The 17,159-nt window shown below is 34.2% G+C and overlaps 1 protein-coding gene across 2 annotated transcripts in view; it reads right to left on the reverse strand.

Moving 5' to 3' along the window:
* The window catches only part of ZFPM2 (zinc finger protein, FOG family member 2), a 474,885-nt gene that overhangs the window by 360,792 nt on the left and 96,934 nt on the right, over positions 1-17,159 (reverse strand). The window contains exons 1-2 of one of the 2 annotated variants that reach the window (XM_007446543.1): positions 9,127-9,163; positions 8,764-8,922 (exon numbers count right to left, since the gene is read on the reverse strand). In XM_007446543.1, the coding sequence (XP_007446605.1) occupies positions 8,764-8,922; positions 9,127-9,163 (196 nt within the window). Of the gene's footprint in view, positions 1-8,763; positions 8,923-9,126; positions 9,164-17,159 lie in introns of those variants that run through there. The other variant, XM_007446542.1, reaches the window with a different exon arrangement.

Consider the following 17,159-nt stretch of genomic DNA (forward strand, 5'->3'; position numbering starts at 1 on the left):
TTCATTGGTGTAACACATTCAGTTATTTTTACTTGACCTTTTAAGAACAACAAAAAACTGATTGACTACATTCCTATAATTAAATTCATCTTATGGCAGTTTTCCACATTTCCCTTTACACATTCTATGTTTAGCACTACCAGAGGTAAAGTTTGTCCCATCAGGTAATGGAAGGACAAATGCTTTAATACTGCCTGTTGCTTCTCAAATGATAATCAAAACACTGTGAGAAATTTTACATACTAACAAGAAACTATGAATTTTATATTAGAAGATTAAAAGCTTTGAAAATCTTATTTGATTTAAACCTAAAAAATGCTAGTGCAGAACCAAGAAAATATTTTTAAATCATTTATGATGTTTAAAAATAAGAAGCAGAAAAGGCATGGCTACTTCCAAGAGATCAGTTTCTCTAAAATAACATTTTATCTCAAATTATTATGGGACCAAAAGTAGGATTCAAAGTGGTCAACCACATTAATTCCATATTATTAAAATAAATTAGCTTCTCAGGCTTCCCTAATGCTATTCACACTTGTAATTTTCTTTAAATAGAAAAATAAATTAAGAGTTAGTAGATGTAAATGATTGGCAAACTAGTGTAGATCTGCATGAATTGTTTTATATATTTTTTTCTAATTTGAGCAGCATAAAATTGAAAACTGTATTTTTAATTTAGAATAGCTATTTATATAATTACTACTTGACCAAAACTTCCTTCAAGCAACATGGGCTCTTCATTCTACCCAAAATACCACTGAGAAAATGTAGCAATAAAAGGGCTTAAAAATATATAGTTTCCCTTTATGGTATTCAGCTAAAATCAATGATTAATTAAATAACTAGATTAAAAGTGAAAAAGTCAATCAATAATTCAGATGTCTCCTAATATACAGATGCTTAGCTTTACACATGTAAAATAACAGGAGATTAAATAAATTCTTACTTTTCTCCTGAGTTTCAACATTGTAGGAAAAACAACAAACTTACACTAAATTTTATAGGTCAAAAAATGTTCTCTCACTTGCAGAAACCGTAACCACAAAACAGAAAAGACAACTTCTCTAAATGGTAAAATATGGTTTTATATTAATTTTCAATTTTTATTATAAACAATAATAATGCTGATAAAATAAAGATATAACTAAAACAAATATCTCTTAACATTTTACATAGTCAGCTAGAAGCAGAATGAAATACACTGTATTACAATATGAAATTGTTTCATAAATTATAATTATGTAATTATATATTTTATCAAGTTTTACTATATCTAAAAAATGCCTTTAGCTGATTGCACTGTGGAGATTTGTAAATGGTCAGCTCACAGAGAAAACAATGAATTTAGTTCACCATATGCAAAAAAGCAGTATATATTATCAAACATGATTCATATAAATGATATCATCATGACTCATTTCAACATTGCATAAAATCACTCACGTTAATTTTGTTGAAATTTTTATAATGATATATCTGGGATCAAAGATAAGGTAAACAGATAAAGCTTGATCTGACTCTTACAAATAAAATACTAAGTCATGGACAAAATTTGAACACCCTCTGGTTCAAAAGAAAAAAAAAAAAAAAAGAGAAAATGCTGACTCCCGGTAACTACAAATTGCCTTCAAATGCTCCTTCATTTTTTCAATAATTGTGGCTTAAGAAAAAAATCAAACTGATCCAAACATAACTATGTTTTGGGGATTTTAAGATGGCCAGAAGAGTGATACCACAATGTCATAATATTTTCTTCCTTTTTCCAGTCTTATGAGATAAAAATAAAAGGACACCGTTATAGCCTCTATTTCTATGTTCTGAAAAGAATTACTTCCATTTTGCATTGTTCGATGAGTTATGCAAGAAAAATTTAATTATTTTTAAATAAATTTTTTAAAAAAGACATACTGGATCCAGGAAAACAGAGGGTTTGCCAAGGCACAATAATGTCATGTGGAGGGAGGGGGAGGTGGCAGAGAAGGGAAGGGAGGTCTGTGCCAAGCAAAGCTGGGGGCTGTTCAATCAGCTCTATCAGGGCTCCATCAATGTCTCCACTCCAGCCAAATCCAGAGAAAACAAGGAGTCAAAGGTTCAGGTCAATAAGCTTATGGGCGATTTGCACAAACAGCTCCTCCAGCAAGGTAAAAAACAAAGTCATATTGGCTTTTCTTTTTTATTCCTTCTCTTTGAACTCCCCTGTCCAAACACACCCTGGAAATGTCAATGTTATATGCAAGAATTTAGAAAGCTCAGCTTCTTAATCCCGTTAGGAAAAAGGAACAAAGTCGCCGGTACAGATCTCCTTCCTTACTGAACTCAAAGCGGGTACGGTAGAGCTGCCTTTTGCAGATTCTGATTCCAGTTGCCCAAGCATCAGAGGAAGCAAAAACGTGTCATTAAAGGCATAAATGAGGAGGGAAGAAAGCAAAGTGACTGAAAAGCATTTATGAAATATTTGTAAATAGACTTTCTGAACTAAAAAAATAGTAATAAAATGAAAAGAAGAAAATAGGAAACAAAATAGCATGAACGTTTGACACTGGATCAAGTGAAAAATAAGCAGTTACTACTCCCACGACCAAAGCTTCATGAAGCTGTGCTTTTTCTTCTTCTTCTTCTAGTATTAAGAATCTAGATAACGTTTTTGCTGCTTTACTTAACATGGAATGGGTGACAAATGCCAGTGATCCAGGCTTTAATTTATTATAGTCCAATGAGAAATATGGCTTTTCCTCAGTTATTTCTTAATTTGTAATCAAAGCTACAGAATGACACAAATGACAGAAAGGAAGAAAGGAAGTGGGGGCGAACATCCCAATGAGTCTGGCAACTTATTGGCAGCAATAGTTAAGCACAATGATGAAATGATTCTGATTCTCATGCCTCCTGTTCTATCTTTCTGATTCAAGGATGTGAAAATTTATAGAGAACATATACCCAGCTCTGGTGTTGTGGAAGGGAGCAAAGTGACTCATATCAGCCTCAAACACCCCCAAACTGTTCTTCCGAAAACTACATTAACGAGCTACAGATGGCGTCTCATCAAGCCTTTGGCTAAAGGGATGATTCTGACTGGAGTTATCTGTATCTCCTGACAGCTTCCCCAATTCGCTTGCTTCCGTTTCCTCCGTTAACTTTTACTTTCTGCAGACCTTCTTCTCTAGGTATGTACGAACTGTGTCATGACCACGCCTTTTCTCCCAGTTACACCTCAACTCTCCTCTGTGACTCACCCAGGCCTTCCACAGTGGTAAGAATCCAACAGATTCCTAGAGCTAGAAGTTCCACAGGTATGGCCGCACCTCCCTTACTTCCCCCAGCTCTCTGCTGTCCTCTTCTGGCTTCCTGCAACATTAGCCTTATAGGTACAGCCAACTTGACTCTGGAGTACCGGAAGCTCACTTCCTTCCCTCAGGTCTCCACTCAAAGTTCACCTACCCTATCATCACGCCTTATAAATTACTGATAGCGTGCAGTGCACACACACACAATGGCGTTCTATCACCCTGACTGTGTTGTTTTTCTTCATAATGTTCAACATCACGTGTCGTATTATACAATGCGAGTTTGATTATTATCTCTCTCTCATCTCAAGAGTAGTGGTGGACTTTTGTCTACTGCTGTATCCCCAGCACCAGGAAGAGGGTCTGACACATAGCAGATGCCTAATATATGAGTTGAGTTGTATTGAATTCAGTCTATTGAACAGAACTGGAAGCTTCTGCCAACCTAATTAAATATCTGTTTATGTTTGCTTTTGGTTTGGTATTAATTACTTCTGGGCCTAGAGCTAAATTCAAGTCTGAGTAACTCAGGCTCTTTTCTAATTTCTTTAAGATGCTTTGCATTTTTCTACTTTAAAGCTGTTTTAAAAGAGAAATATGACTTTTACTTTCTGCATATTATCAGGGTCAAATCTTTTTGAATGTGGTGAAAACACCCATTGTTACACTATATGTTTCCTTATTTTATGGCTTTCCATTATGCCCCTCTTTTTCAACCCTAATCTTTCCAGATTGAAGAGCTCTAACATTAATTCATCTCTCTAGGTAAAGCACCGCACCCAGTGATTTCTCTGACAATTCTCCATATCTAGATAGTAGGACTAGAAGTAAGGTTTGTTTTTCTTTCAAAATCAACTTTGATGACATCATTTCCCTTTCAGACTTTGTTTAGAGATGATGTCATCAGAGACCAGTTTGTAAGGATCCTTGGTAACTTTTCCAGGAAATCATTATTGATTAACTCAAAGTTCACTGACATGTAGTTTCTTTGGAGGTTTTTGTTTGTTTGTTTGTTTGCCTGTTGATAGCATTACATTCTAATAGCCTAGTGATACTGGCCTGACAATTTTCTTCCTGTTCACATATCCTGTGCCAACCTCCTGGAATGTATCCCAAGACATGTTAATTTACTTTAGTCATTAACAAACTTGAATATTGCAGTGAGGAAACAGTCTTCCAAATAATTAATAATACTAAACCTGTTTTAGAGCTGCTCCAGTATCAGCCCCACTATAAAACTTACTGTCTTTGAGTTTATCCAAGAATTGCTAATGTATAAGAGTTCCCACCTGCCAGTAGTGACATAACTAAAAGCTCCCCAGGTTGCTTTCCAGACCACCTATATTTCAATTTACATTAGTTCGCTTAGCTCTAAACCAATATTGATGTACTTCCATGTTTACTCTATAAATCAGAATAAAGGCAGACAAAAGTCACTGAAGCAAATAATCCAGTACCACAGGAAATGTGTAGCACTCATGGACCCAGCCTTGATGTCTTCGTCATCTGCAAATTCAAGGAAATAATTCTTGCTTGTTTCCTTCCTCTCTGAGATACGGTAAGGCAAGATGCCAAATGATCTAAACTCACTGCACCAAAGGGGATGATGCAAATTGAAAGTATTGCTTTACACTTTGCTAAAATTCTTAAAATCTAAAAGTATCAAAGCAACTTTGAAATATCATCTTTTTATAAATATAATTCATTTCATTCATTTCAAAGATGAAAAATAAAAAACACGAAATATGCAACTAACCCAAAGTAAAAAGTGAAACAGGAATCTGCAACAGAATTGTCAGATTCATATTTTAGGCCTGAGACTATAACAAGGTTTTATTAAAGTGATCTTTTCCATTTTTAATTGTGATTATTTATGCTTTAGATTTGTATGATTAAGAATTCTACACAGTTAAAGATGACAAAATTCTGACCAACATTTTTTGACATTTCCGTGGAATATTACATTACGAGAGTGATTTGGGTCGCATTTAATTACATTTTATAATATAACTAGCAACTTTACTAATATTAATAGACAGTTTGAGACGTGTAAAAAAAAAAGCCTTCTCATTTGACACCAAGAGAATAGATAATATCCATGTGGAACTGAGAAAAATACCACAATAATAAGAGTCATTCTAAACACTGAAAACATCCTGTATAATGTAGAAGGCTCAATTTCAAAGGGAAGAAGGAACTTTTACCTATGATAAGCTGTCTCTACAGAGCAGAGATTTTTCTTTTCTTCTTTTCTAAAAAGGAAAGTTACAATAGCATAGATTGCTTTTATACAAAATACAGTTGCTAAAGTATAAATGAAGATATATTGTAACTATATGTGTATCTCAGTACTCTTCTCTGACAATGTGTCAAGACACCTTGTTTGGAAAACAAGATACTCTAACCATGTTTTTGCGATCTGAGTTTTTAAATTCCTGTCCTTTGTTTGATAAGAAAAAAGCATTTGATGTTCAAAAATGTTACCCCTGGAACCCAGTTAAACAACTGCGTCATTGCTAGATTTTGATCATGGCTAGATCTTTAGACAAAGAAACTTCCCAAGTAATCCAATTCATTTTCTTATATATACTTACAATTTTTAAGTTGTCATAAATGATTCAGAATATGTGCAAAAAGTATGTTTCATCAGTGATCCCAACTTAAAAATATTTTTCTTCAGAAGCACAATTTTTACATGCTTTTTCAATCATGACACTGGCATCATTAACCATTTAAATACTTATATGCTTTTAATGCCTAATCTATCTTTTTCCCTGCAACTGGCAAGAAAACATAATTATGTGTCACTGAGACTAATATGTAAATTTCTGCAGAAAGACTAGATTCTAATTTTCCAGAGAGGACATTTTCTCTTCCTATTATAGTTAATCAACTTAAATGAAAAATGAGGAATCCCTGGAATCCCTGTATGACCTCAAGGGGCTGCAATTCATATCAAAGAGTTGTCTCTCTTTCACACCAGTTCCTAGTAGGAACTTCAGTGGGAATTCCCTGGTCTCACATTCTATGAGAGTAAAATAATGAAATTCTTTTCCTATTAAATAAGGCAACAGTGGTTTGAAACAGTAATAGTAGTATTTATCCTATGTGAAAAATTAGAATTCTTATTTCCACGTATCATTACTTTCTAGCTTCCAACTAAACATTAGAGAATTATTTGTACAATATATAATATATTAACTAATTATATCTTATTTAATATATTACCTATATCATATATTAAATATTACTTTGATATATTTTTCAACTTTCCAATGATTTATCAAAGTTAAAAATAGCCACTAAACAATGTTCTTAATAATTGTAGTTCAGTTCTTTTTTGTTGTTGTTCCTCAAGGCCTGTCATTATTTTTCATGAGTTAAGACTGTTTAATATAGATGGAGGTTATTATTCTGGGACCATAATTATGTAATCCTGTAATAAGCATCTGCCATAAGTCGATTTTCTTCCAAGAAACCACTAACTTAAAACTTGGAGTTCTATTTTCTTAAATACAGGCCATCACCAATGATGATCCCAAAATGTAAAATACACCTAATAATAACTATTATTACTGCCTCCCTGGATTAATAAGTTGACAAAAACGTCTGACTCCATACACTCACTCTTTTAAGGACAAGGGCAAGAAGAATAAATGATACTTACTAGCTACTGGTTCCTTCTTTAATGTAATCCCACAACATAAGGTAGGTGCTATACAATGCACTAACGGATATATTTCCTGATAAAGATGGAAAATGGGATGTCTTCCAACAGATTTAAAAACTCTTCCTCTCCAGCCAGCTCTAATATGTATTGCTGTGGGTGTGTAGCATCAAGAAATGGTTCTAACATCCAAAACAACAAGAGAAAATATTAATTTGGCCTGAACTCTGAGTGACTACTAACTAAGAAGGCCTGTTTGGTCCATACCATTCTTGTTTTCAACCAAAAGTCTCTGATGTGGGGGACAAGGACCATGTTACAAAGCCATCTTGAGGTCTTCAGGAGTTAATGGTCAAAGTTTTTCTGAACTTCAATGTATCCCACTTCTAGTGCCATCATTCCATTTCCACAGTCTTAGGGCTACTGACCACATGGATGGGAACTGGCTGGCTTCTTTTGTTTCTAACACACCAGAATCAAGAGAAAGTTATACTGAGGTGTTTTTTTTGGTTTTGGGGTGTTTTTTTTTTGCGGTACGCGGGCCTCTCACTATTGTGGCCTCTCCCGTTGCAGAGCACAGGCTCCGGACACACAGGCTCAGCGGCCATGTCTCACAGGCCCAGCCGCTCCGCGGCATGTGGGATCGTCCCGGACCGGGGCACGAACCCGTGTCCCCTTCATCGGCAGGCGGACTCTCAACCACTGCGCCACCAGGGAAGCCCTATACTGAGGTTTTAATAATATGTATCAAATGTATATTTGGTGACTGAGGCATGCATATTAGAAGTTTTGGGGGAAGCTATATCAGCATTCTTGATTTCAGACTGCCAATTCACATCATCAAATTCACACAAACAGGTAAAAAAATCACTCCACATAACTTCTCTGTCTGCCTAAAAAATAAAAACGGTGCATTCAGAAACACAAACAGACATATAGACATACAGTCATGCCCTCTGGGAAACGACCATGGTAAAATCAATAAAAGTAGCTATTCTAAACCAAGGAAGTGATCCAAACACTTGTGAAATTATACATTGGTGTGGGAGGTACAGAAGACCCATCTCACTTGCCAAGGCAAAACAATCAAATAAAGAAATTAAAAAGAATCATAAGGAACCTTAAACTCATTTTTGAAAAAAGCGAGTTAAAAATGAGTATACATGCCCAATGAGGACATAGTTACTGGCAAGGCCACTTGGCTCCAAGTCAAGGTTGGAAATAGGCAGAGATATAGTGTCTCAGGTTCTTCTTCTGTTACAATGTTAGTATGTAAAAAGAATATCTAGAAGAGAGAAAGAGCGTGTATTTTCTTATTTGACAATATCTAAAAAAGCACCATTCTCAATGTTGAAAGTCAATGTCAAACAGTTAAGGCACTCAGTTTTCAAAAGGAATGAGCTAGAAACTTGGGTGGGGACTCTGGCCCATTCCCTTCTTACCCTCAATGGCTAATTCAGTGCCTTGCAAAAAACTGACATTCAGTAAATATTTGTTGAAAGGATAAACGATAAACATTAAATGTATTATAGTTATCTGGCCAAGCAACATGAAAATGTTCACAGTTAATTGGCCAATCAATAGGGAACTATGTGTTTAAATATACAATATGATTTATGGATTATAAAATTTCTTTTATCCTTCAAAATAATATTGTATGTTTAAAAAAAAATCTTGCATGTATTTTCAGACAGTTGAATTATGTCTTCGCACTCTCAACACTCTTCCTCCACTCTATCAGTGCATTTTTCAACCATACAAAATCATCTGAGTAAACAGACTCACATATCGCATCCAGCCATTAATGATTACCTTTGTTACAAAAGTATTCCACTTCTTCACAGCTCAGATTTTCAGGCCCAAATTCTGTGGAAAAGCTTTCCTCCAATGGAAAGTCCCCTTTTGAGATGATGTCTGTTTCCTCTGATGGACATTCTTCTTCTTCCTCTTCAATGGCATCTTCTAGCGGCCCTTGAAAAAGAACAGGGACACGGTACCAAAAAACATCCAAAGAAGAGGGTGAAATAAAATCCTTAAACAGGGTCTTTTTGATTAAGGTGGTGAGGAAAATGTATTCTATAGATAGGCCATGTAGTAGCAAGGGTACTCACACAAGATAATGTCACATCCATATCAACAAGTAATGTTGACCTATGATAAGATGTGGAAGGAAACCAGGTCCTGAAGTTACTACACAGAAAGCAACCTCCATCTCCCATCCTTCCCCACCCCCAACTCGAAGCCCAAAGCTTGTTCTTTTATTCTCTCCTAAAGAGCAAAACTGTGCACTTTATGTTCATTTGTTAGAATTAACTTCCTGGTAAAGAGTACAAGTCTCTTTTACACTGTTGTACAATTTTACCTGAGATTTTAATAAAGATTTAGAGTAACTGAATGCATTTTAATTGAACTGAGATTTTAATAAAGTCTATACTTTTAAAAATCCATCTTAAGAGTGGATTCCAAGAAAAGATTTCATTATATGTGTTTGAGGCTTGAAGAAAAATTACATATTTCTCTCCCTGATGAAAGCATAACCCTGTTCATGATTAATTGAATTTTTTCTGAAATGAAAAGTAGTTTTCTAATGAAAAAATGTAATTTGTATTTATGTGATAGTTTTTCTGTAATAAAAATACAACTTCCTTAGAGTGAATGAGAGTGAGGTGCATTACATTAATGGACCTATTTCACTGAAAGGAAAGGGAGGGCTATAGTTGTTGAGATGGATCTGAAGTGGACAATGTGGGAATACCACACTGCCGATCGTGAATTTCCGACTGCCCAGAAGAATCAAAGTATCCAACTCATTTTACTAAGCGGAAGCCCACATTTGCTCCTAAAGAAGCACTGTAGCATTTCTTCCAAAGAACACAATTATGGTAATTTGTACTAATTGTCACTCATGTCAGCAGTCTCATCAGACAGGCTAAATACTTAAAAGGCTTAGGCAGTCTCTTTCTCTTACTTCTTGGAAATGTGCTAGGAAATTTTCAGGACCAAAGCAGAAATTTTATGAATAATTTAAAATAGTGAATTTATTACAGTCTTCACATATGTGTGAGCAAACAGGAATAGGTACATACAGCACAGTGATATATGGGCTGTTTTCCCAAAAGCAAGTTCCCAAAGGGCTGAATTCACATGACACATTTTCATGGAGAGCATTAGTTGCTTTGGATAGAAATTAAGGGACATCCAAGAAAAAATTCTTACAGAGTTTCTTTGTGCTTTTTAAAATTTATTTTTTCTTCTTTTCTCCAAAATAACAAATGTTAAGGAAGAAAGAATGCCCTAATTCCAAACACTCTGGTAATGTGATGGGTTTGTTTTTCCACTCCAGGTGGAGCGTTAAAAAACCATAGATTCTGTTTTAACACAAACCACATTCAAAACCATGGATCTCATATTAGGTTTTCTCTCTCACTCATTATTTCAAGTAATTTATAATCTTTCACCTTTTAAAACAATTACGTCAAGTAGCAAGACATGCAAGGAACATACAAAATAGTAATAAGGTAAAAGATTACAATCACTAAAACAGTTATCTGAATAATTCAATAATAATTGCGAGTCTAACGAGGAATAAAATAGAATATCTTCCATGTTTTTATTTTGTTCAAGCAACAATTTTAATAAAAAGTTTGGTCAAAAGAAGACACCTAGACTGTCTCATTTGTGTCTCATGTAGGACTTTCAAAGCACTTTCTTATATAATCTTTAAAATAACCCAGTGAGGTAGGTAACTGAACAATTATTGAAAATATTCTGACTTAACGAGTTGGCTCCAACGGTATAATATTAAATTAAAACTTCATTAGAAATTAAATGGAAAATCTCATGTGAAAATTTGAAAGAAAATAAACCCACAAAGCATTGATATAGACTTAATAAAAGTCTAACCAAGCCATTCACATATACAAACATGTCAAAAAAGGCTTGTATATCACATATAACTTTTTATCAAAGATTATAAGATCTTAATTGACAGTATAGTATTCTATATTCCAGAGGCTGTTTTATTTTATGTTGGCTATCGATTTGAAATTCAAAGCATGTAATTGAAAAGAAGCACTTATTTTCAAAAACAAACTACAAAATCCCAAATAAAAGGTAAAAAAAATTATTGAGCTCATTGTTCAAAATACATGAGATCTCATTGTCAATATTTAGAACAGGCTAGAGAAAGGTGATTTAATAATTCCTCCCAAAGCAGGTGTCAGATTGATATAATTTACTGTACTTTAAAATGTCTAACCATTTCTTTAGCCATGCTATCAAATCAGGCTCTGGCAAAAAAGATTTCTCTTAAAATGTATAGTATTTATGGTTTAAGATTAGATCTCACCCTACTCTCTATATTGCATGTTTCTTTAACTGGAAACCTTACAGATAATCGGTGGCTATAAACTAACATTTCAAAAGGTAAGAGACACTTGAAACACAAGTACAATTAATAGCACCAATGAAGGAGGGAATGAAGGAACCTCCTGTGTATGGGTTAGTGGGCACAGAAGTCCACTTCAGAAAAATCACCGCACGTAATTTGACACAAATAATAATATCTACTCAGAAAAGTCTTACGACTGAGCTCTATGTGCCCTCATGGAGAAAATTACTTTTGATTGAGGCCACTTGGCAGGCAAGTGTAAGGAAATCTGAATTTCAGCTCTTCAATTGCCTTTGATTTACAGATATTCAAACACACTCGCGAGAATGAATAGTCAATGTTTATATATATAAATATTTACCTGATTTTAAAAATGCTAATAATTAACTGTACAGCCTAAAGCTATGAATACAATGATGCTGTAGGTCGGGCCCACAACGCTGTTAATCATCTCTCAGAATGCAGAGGCATCTTTTATACTGGATGAATAATACAGATTACTGGAAGATTCTGGTGGGTGCAAAGTAATATTTCTGTTTTCAGAAAGGGAGACAACTGGGTACTCAGGAACCATTTGAATTGACCACAGCTACTTCTGCCCCCCAAAGATAAAGCTGAAGCTAAGAAGTGTCATGCAGATTCACAACACCTGACAGTACCGATCACCCTCCCAATGTGCAATAAAGCCTTGGTTATCCAGTACCAAAAGCGATATTGCAAAAGCTGGGCCTACGTGTGGGAGAATTTTTCATCTGGTGGCTGTTTCAGTGATCTGGAGTTGGTAAAGGACAAAAGGGAAGTTCAAGATTAAGTAGTCCTACCCTATACAAAGGTAGCATAATCACTGAATGAAATGAAAGTCAAGAATTGGATTTGTATGGTTAAGAAGCACTTCCCAGATAAATTAATTTACCTTTGAGGAGTATCTACTCCCCAGATAAATAAATTTATGAGAAAATTATTGCTATGATTTCAGGGTTAAAGAAATCCCTGAAACCCATCCAAAACCACTGGAGGAAGAGCTAGATGACAAAACAAAACAAAACAAACAAACACAAAATATATCTCCTATATTTTTTCTAGCGAAAAAATATAGGAGATAAATAAGGATTAAAAGAGAATTAAAATAAGCAATACAAGGAGGCTATGCAAAAAATGATAAAGATCAACATCATAAATATTAAATCAAATATACATGTCTTTCAACGTATGTTGTCTTGATAAAAAACTTCGTACCTTGGTAGCCTACTATAAACTAGACTAATCCTCACTTAAATGTCAGACTGTCTTTGTTCATATAAATTCAAAGCACTTCAGAATGAGGCACCCAAGAAAGAAATTAAATCCTACAGAAATTAGTATACATCGCCAAATATGAAGAAGGGAAAGAAACGCCAAATTCTATGGTTCTGATGCAATATCCCCAAAAAGGGTTTCTTTCTCTTAAGCACTCACTGGCATTAATTTATTATAAATTATTTTAGTTAGGTTTTGCATGCCTTTTGATTAAAACAAGACAAACACTTTGCCACAATGGAACTATAGAGAGCATTCAGTCTCCTCTCCATGCATTAATATTCTGAGCATTCTAGAGGCTGCACAAGACTAGCCACCTAGCAAAATGAGACTGTTTCAGAATACTGGGCAGCCTTGATTGCAACTGACAGGTGGGAAGAAAGTCGAATTAAAATATTATCATTCCCAATAATTGCAATAATCCATCACAGTGTGCTCAGAAATTCTGTTAGGTGAGTTTTCTCCAAAAATACACAAATATTCCCACACCTTTTTATTCTGGTGCTTCTTAAGGTATGCAATTTCAGATCATTTTTTATATCTGATAGTATTATTAATATTAAAACTTACATCAAAAAATTGTATTAAATTATTTCACTCATGTACAGAACAAAGAATACGTGTGATGAAATAAATTTTTCAAAATATTAATGAATTAATGAAAATGGTGTATTGTCTCCAAGTTGCCAGCTCCTGTTTTGTGCTCCTTAAAAGTTGTTTGCAAAAGATCCACTCAGATAAAGGAATAAGAAGGTATGTAAAACCTTCTAATATATATAAAACAATAGAGATCTCCAAATCTGACAATTTAAGCAATAATATATACCATGCTTTAATTATTACATAATAATTGGGCCACATTTATCATGTAATGCTACCTTTCAAAAAGTAAATATGAAAAGATAAACTAGGAATAGATAAATTCTGGTTTATGTTTAGTATGTAATACACAAGTACGTCAAAACTCTATACAGGTATGCTGTATGTTAGTTGACAGGTAAGAGGGAGTTGATATAGAATTTTCCATTCTAAACTTATGTTACATTCTCTACATGTGATAGATATGCAGCAGTACACTAATATTTAAATTGGATGTCTCATTACCAAATCCTCTGTATTCTAGCCTCATATATCTTTGTTAATTTCAGGATGGTATTCATAAAACACAAAACATAAAACCCTTCTAACAGGAAAGATTATTAGTTTCATATGTTCTATACAAATATGGCCTGTTTGTTCAATTAGAAATGGAAAATAAAAATGCAACTCTAAATTAAAAAGCAGAAACCACAAACATGCATCCTTCCCCATCTCATTATGGAGTAGGAACATTTCTATCTTTAGAGTACTAATATCTTTTTTTTTTTTTTTTTTTGGGCGGCCATGGCTCACGGGCCCAGCCGCTCCGTGGCATGTGGGACCTTCCCGGACCGGGGCACGAACCCGTGTCCCCTGCATTGGCAGGCGGACTCTCAAACACTGCGCCACCAGGGAAGCCCATAGAGTACTAATATCTTTTTACTAACTTTATCTGAGGCATATTTTGCAGCTCCCAGTAGTTCCTCTCTTAGAATTTTCAGCTGCTACACTCAGATTCCTTATAAATCATAATTATCCTGTAGGCACACCTCAAAATGCTACTCACTTGGTTCCTATTACATTTGTCTCATGCATATCCCACAGAGCCATTTAATACGAAGAGGCAGGGAAGAGGGATGCTCTTTGGACAGTGCAAATCCATACTCACTCGTGTAATTGAGCTTAACAGCAAAAATAAAACCTTATTTCTGTAGTATAAAAAAGTAGTATTTTAAACGAGCAAGTTCTTCCTGCAGTCACTCACTTTTAACAATAGTTGCATCAGGGGATCTAGTAGGAAGGAAACATTTTTATTAATTTTTCTCTTATCTGCCAGAAGAATGTTGATGTTTTTTCATTTGCGTTTGTTGCCTGCAGGTAGCAGACCAGAGAATCACATGGTAGAAATTCTTCTTTTTGATTAATTTCTTTCCATGTGTTAGGTTATTTCTTATATATAATTGATTTGGGGCTTTGCTCATAGCTGTGCATCTTTTTTATATCTGTACCAACTGCTGTCCTTCAATCTATAAAGTTGAAGGAAATCACCTGAATTTGTTAAGTTTATTAAAAATGAGATCTGTGAATATTTAAATTGAGTTTTGAAATGTTAATGCAAAATAAAAGATATTAGAGAATTTTTAATGGAGGGTTCAATTTGACCATATGCTCCATTTTAAAAAGAAGAGAAGAGGGTCAGGTTTTATTCAAATTGTTTCTTTAGGGGAAACAATGAACTCTTTGATTTTATAACAATAGAGTAATATTCTTTGCTACAAGGTTTCTGGCAATTTTTATTAGATGGCAGTATTAACTCTTCTTATATGTAAATCTGAGAACACTTTAAATTCTTTAATTTTTTTCCCCTGAAATGCTTTGTTTTGGGAACTTTCAAATTAAGTGAATAATGCTAACAAGAAAATAATTTTGCTTAGAACATATGCAAACCCAGCAAGCAGCAACTAATCTTACATAGTAAACACTGACATCACAGGAAAAACAAAGTCAGATGAGAAAATCCAGATAAATTTGAACCAGAATCTCTAATGACTAATTTACTCTCAGGCATTGAAAAAAATCAGTTCATTAATAACTGTCTTGTGCATTGACCCAGGAAGTCAGTGACAGAGATGTCATTGAAATCCACATATTTTGTAATCAGGTCTCAGTCCAGAGCCCCGTAAAGCTTACTGAAGACAGTAACTCTATCATAAAGAAACATAAAAGTATATTCATTACTAAAACTATATATTTCGTATGATTGTGATGCATTTCAATAATAAAAAGCCCTTAACTGGTAATAAGTACAATAGATGAAAGTCTGGTATATTATTTTGCTCTATTTATGAGACTTTCATGTATTCATGTATTTATTCGTTCGTTATTCATCTAACCAATATTTACTGAGGGTGAAGCACATGGCAGGCGCTGTGTTGGGTGCTGGGTTAATAGCAGTATACAAACAAGGTGGATGGTCCCAGCCAGAAGTGAGCGGATAATTGGGTGAAGGAGACAAACTTTACGCATATAATGCATGCAATTAATTTTTTTAAAAAAGCTACTCCATTTTAACATGAAGAGGGCAGGAAAGGCTTCTTAGATATCTTAAATTCCAGTTATTTGTACATTTTTCTTTTTCCTCTGATATAATTCTATCTTACCTCCATCTGTGGCTGGAAGGAGGAAGTATGGTACCCAGCATTTAACCATGTCATTTAATTCATAGTTATCCAAATAAGAATGTTTTAGTTGAATTTAATTGTCATAACATTGAAGACCAAATCAAGGAGGATAACACTAGGTCAATTATTTTAAGAGATCTAGATGCATAGCTTTAATTATTACTAATTATTAGGTTGGCCAAAAAGTTCGTTCGGGTTTTTCCCCTATGGAAAAACCCGAACGAAGTTTTTAGCCAATCCAGTATATTGTTGGAGGAAGTTTATTCTGCTATCAGTCCTTTCATGGTTGTTCAAATCAGGTGCCATCTATCCACAGCCTGCCAGAAGTTTTTTGGGGGATGTGGAATCAGGCAAGCAGAAAATTTTCCCCAAAGTGAATCCTGCTGTCACAACAAAACATCAGGTATTACCCAGAATATGAATACAGTACATTAGATTTTTAAAAGCACTATGAGTAAGAAAAAAAAAGGATTTGAACCTATCCATGGAACCTCTTAGATATGATATGTGGGTGATAAATATTTCTTAGGTGAATTAATCAAAACATAATTTTATAGACTTGTACAAGAAAAAACATCCATTTTCCTTAGAAACTTCAAAGCACCATCAAAATATAGCTAGTATTCTTATCTAACAAACTAAATTCTGAAAAACTAGTTAATAATATCCTACATAGTTATATAACAAAATTAAATTAGTATAAGTAAAAGAGATGTTATTTTTTATAGATTATCTTATTTAAATGGAGATATGAAAAATAGGGGGAAAGGGGAGGCTGTAGCCTTCTGACTCTAGAATGGATATACATTTCTTTCTCTTTCTAGAGCAAATCAAAGACAATGTATAAACTGATTTTTTTTTAAGTCCACAATAACAACAAAAGCACTAGCCAAACAACAGATACTAAACAAAGGACTCTGATTACTAATTTCTTAAACCATTTCACAAGGCAAAGATGAAACAATATGGTCCTTAAAAACATTCAGTATGCATTTGTCTCATAAGCAACATATCTGTGTCATATGAAAATATACAGCAAGCATATGGCTACATGCAGGAAATAAAAGAAAAATATCACCACAAAGATTTGGGGGAATTTTTTTAATTACAAGAGAAAAATCAATAAAAATATTTGCATCAGGTTTTGGTCACTGTATATATAAATTTTTTTTCCTTCTTAATAAAATTTGAATCTGATAACCCCCACCTCATCACATAGATCAATTTCCCGCTACTTATTCCTTCAGTTTAATAACACTCTT

The sequence above is a fragment of the Lipotes vexillifer genome, unplaced genomic scaffold, assembly GCF_000442215.2.
Source record: "Lipotes vexillifer unplaced genomic scaffold, Lipotes_vexillifer_v1.1 scaffold327, whole genome shotgun sequence".
NCBI lineage: Eukaryota > Metazoa > Chordata > Mammalia > Artiodactyla > Lipotidae > Lipotes > Lipotes vexillifer.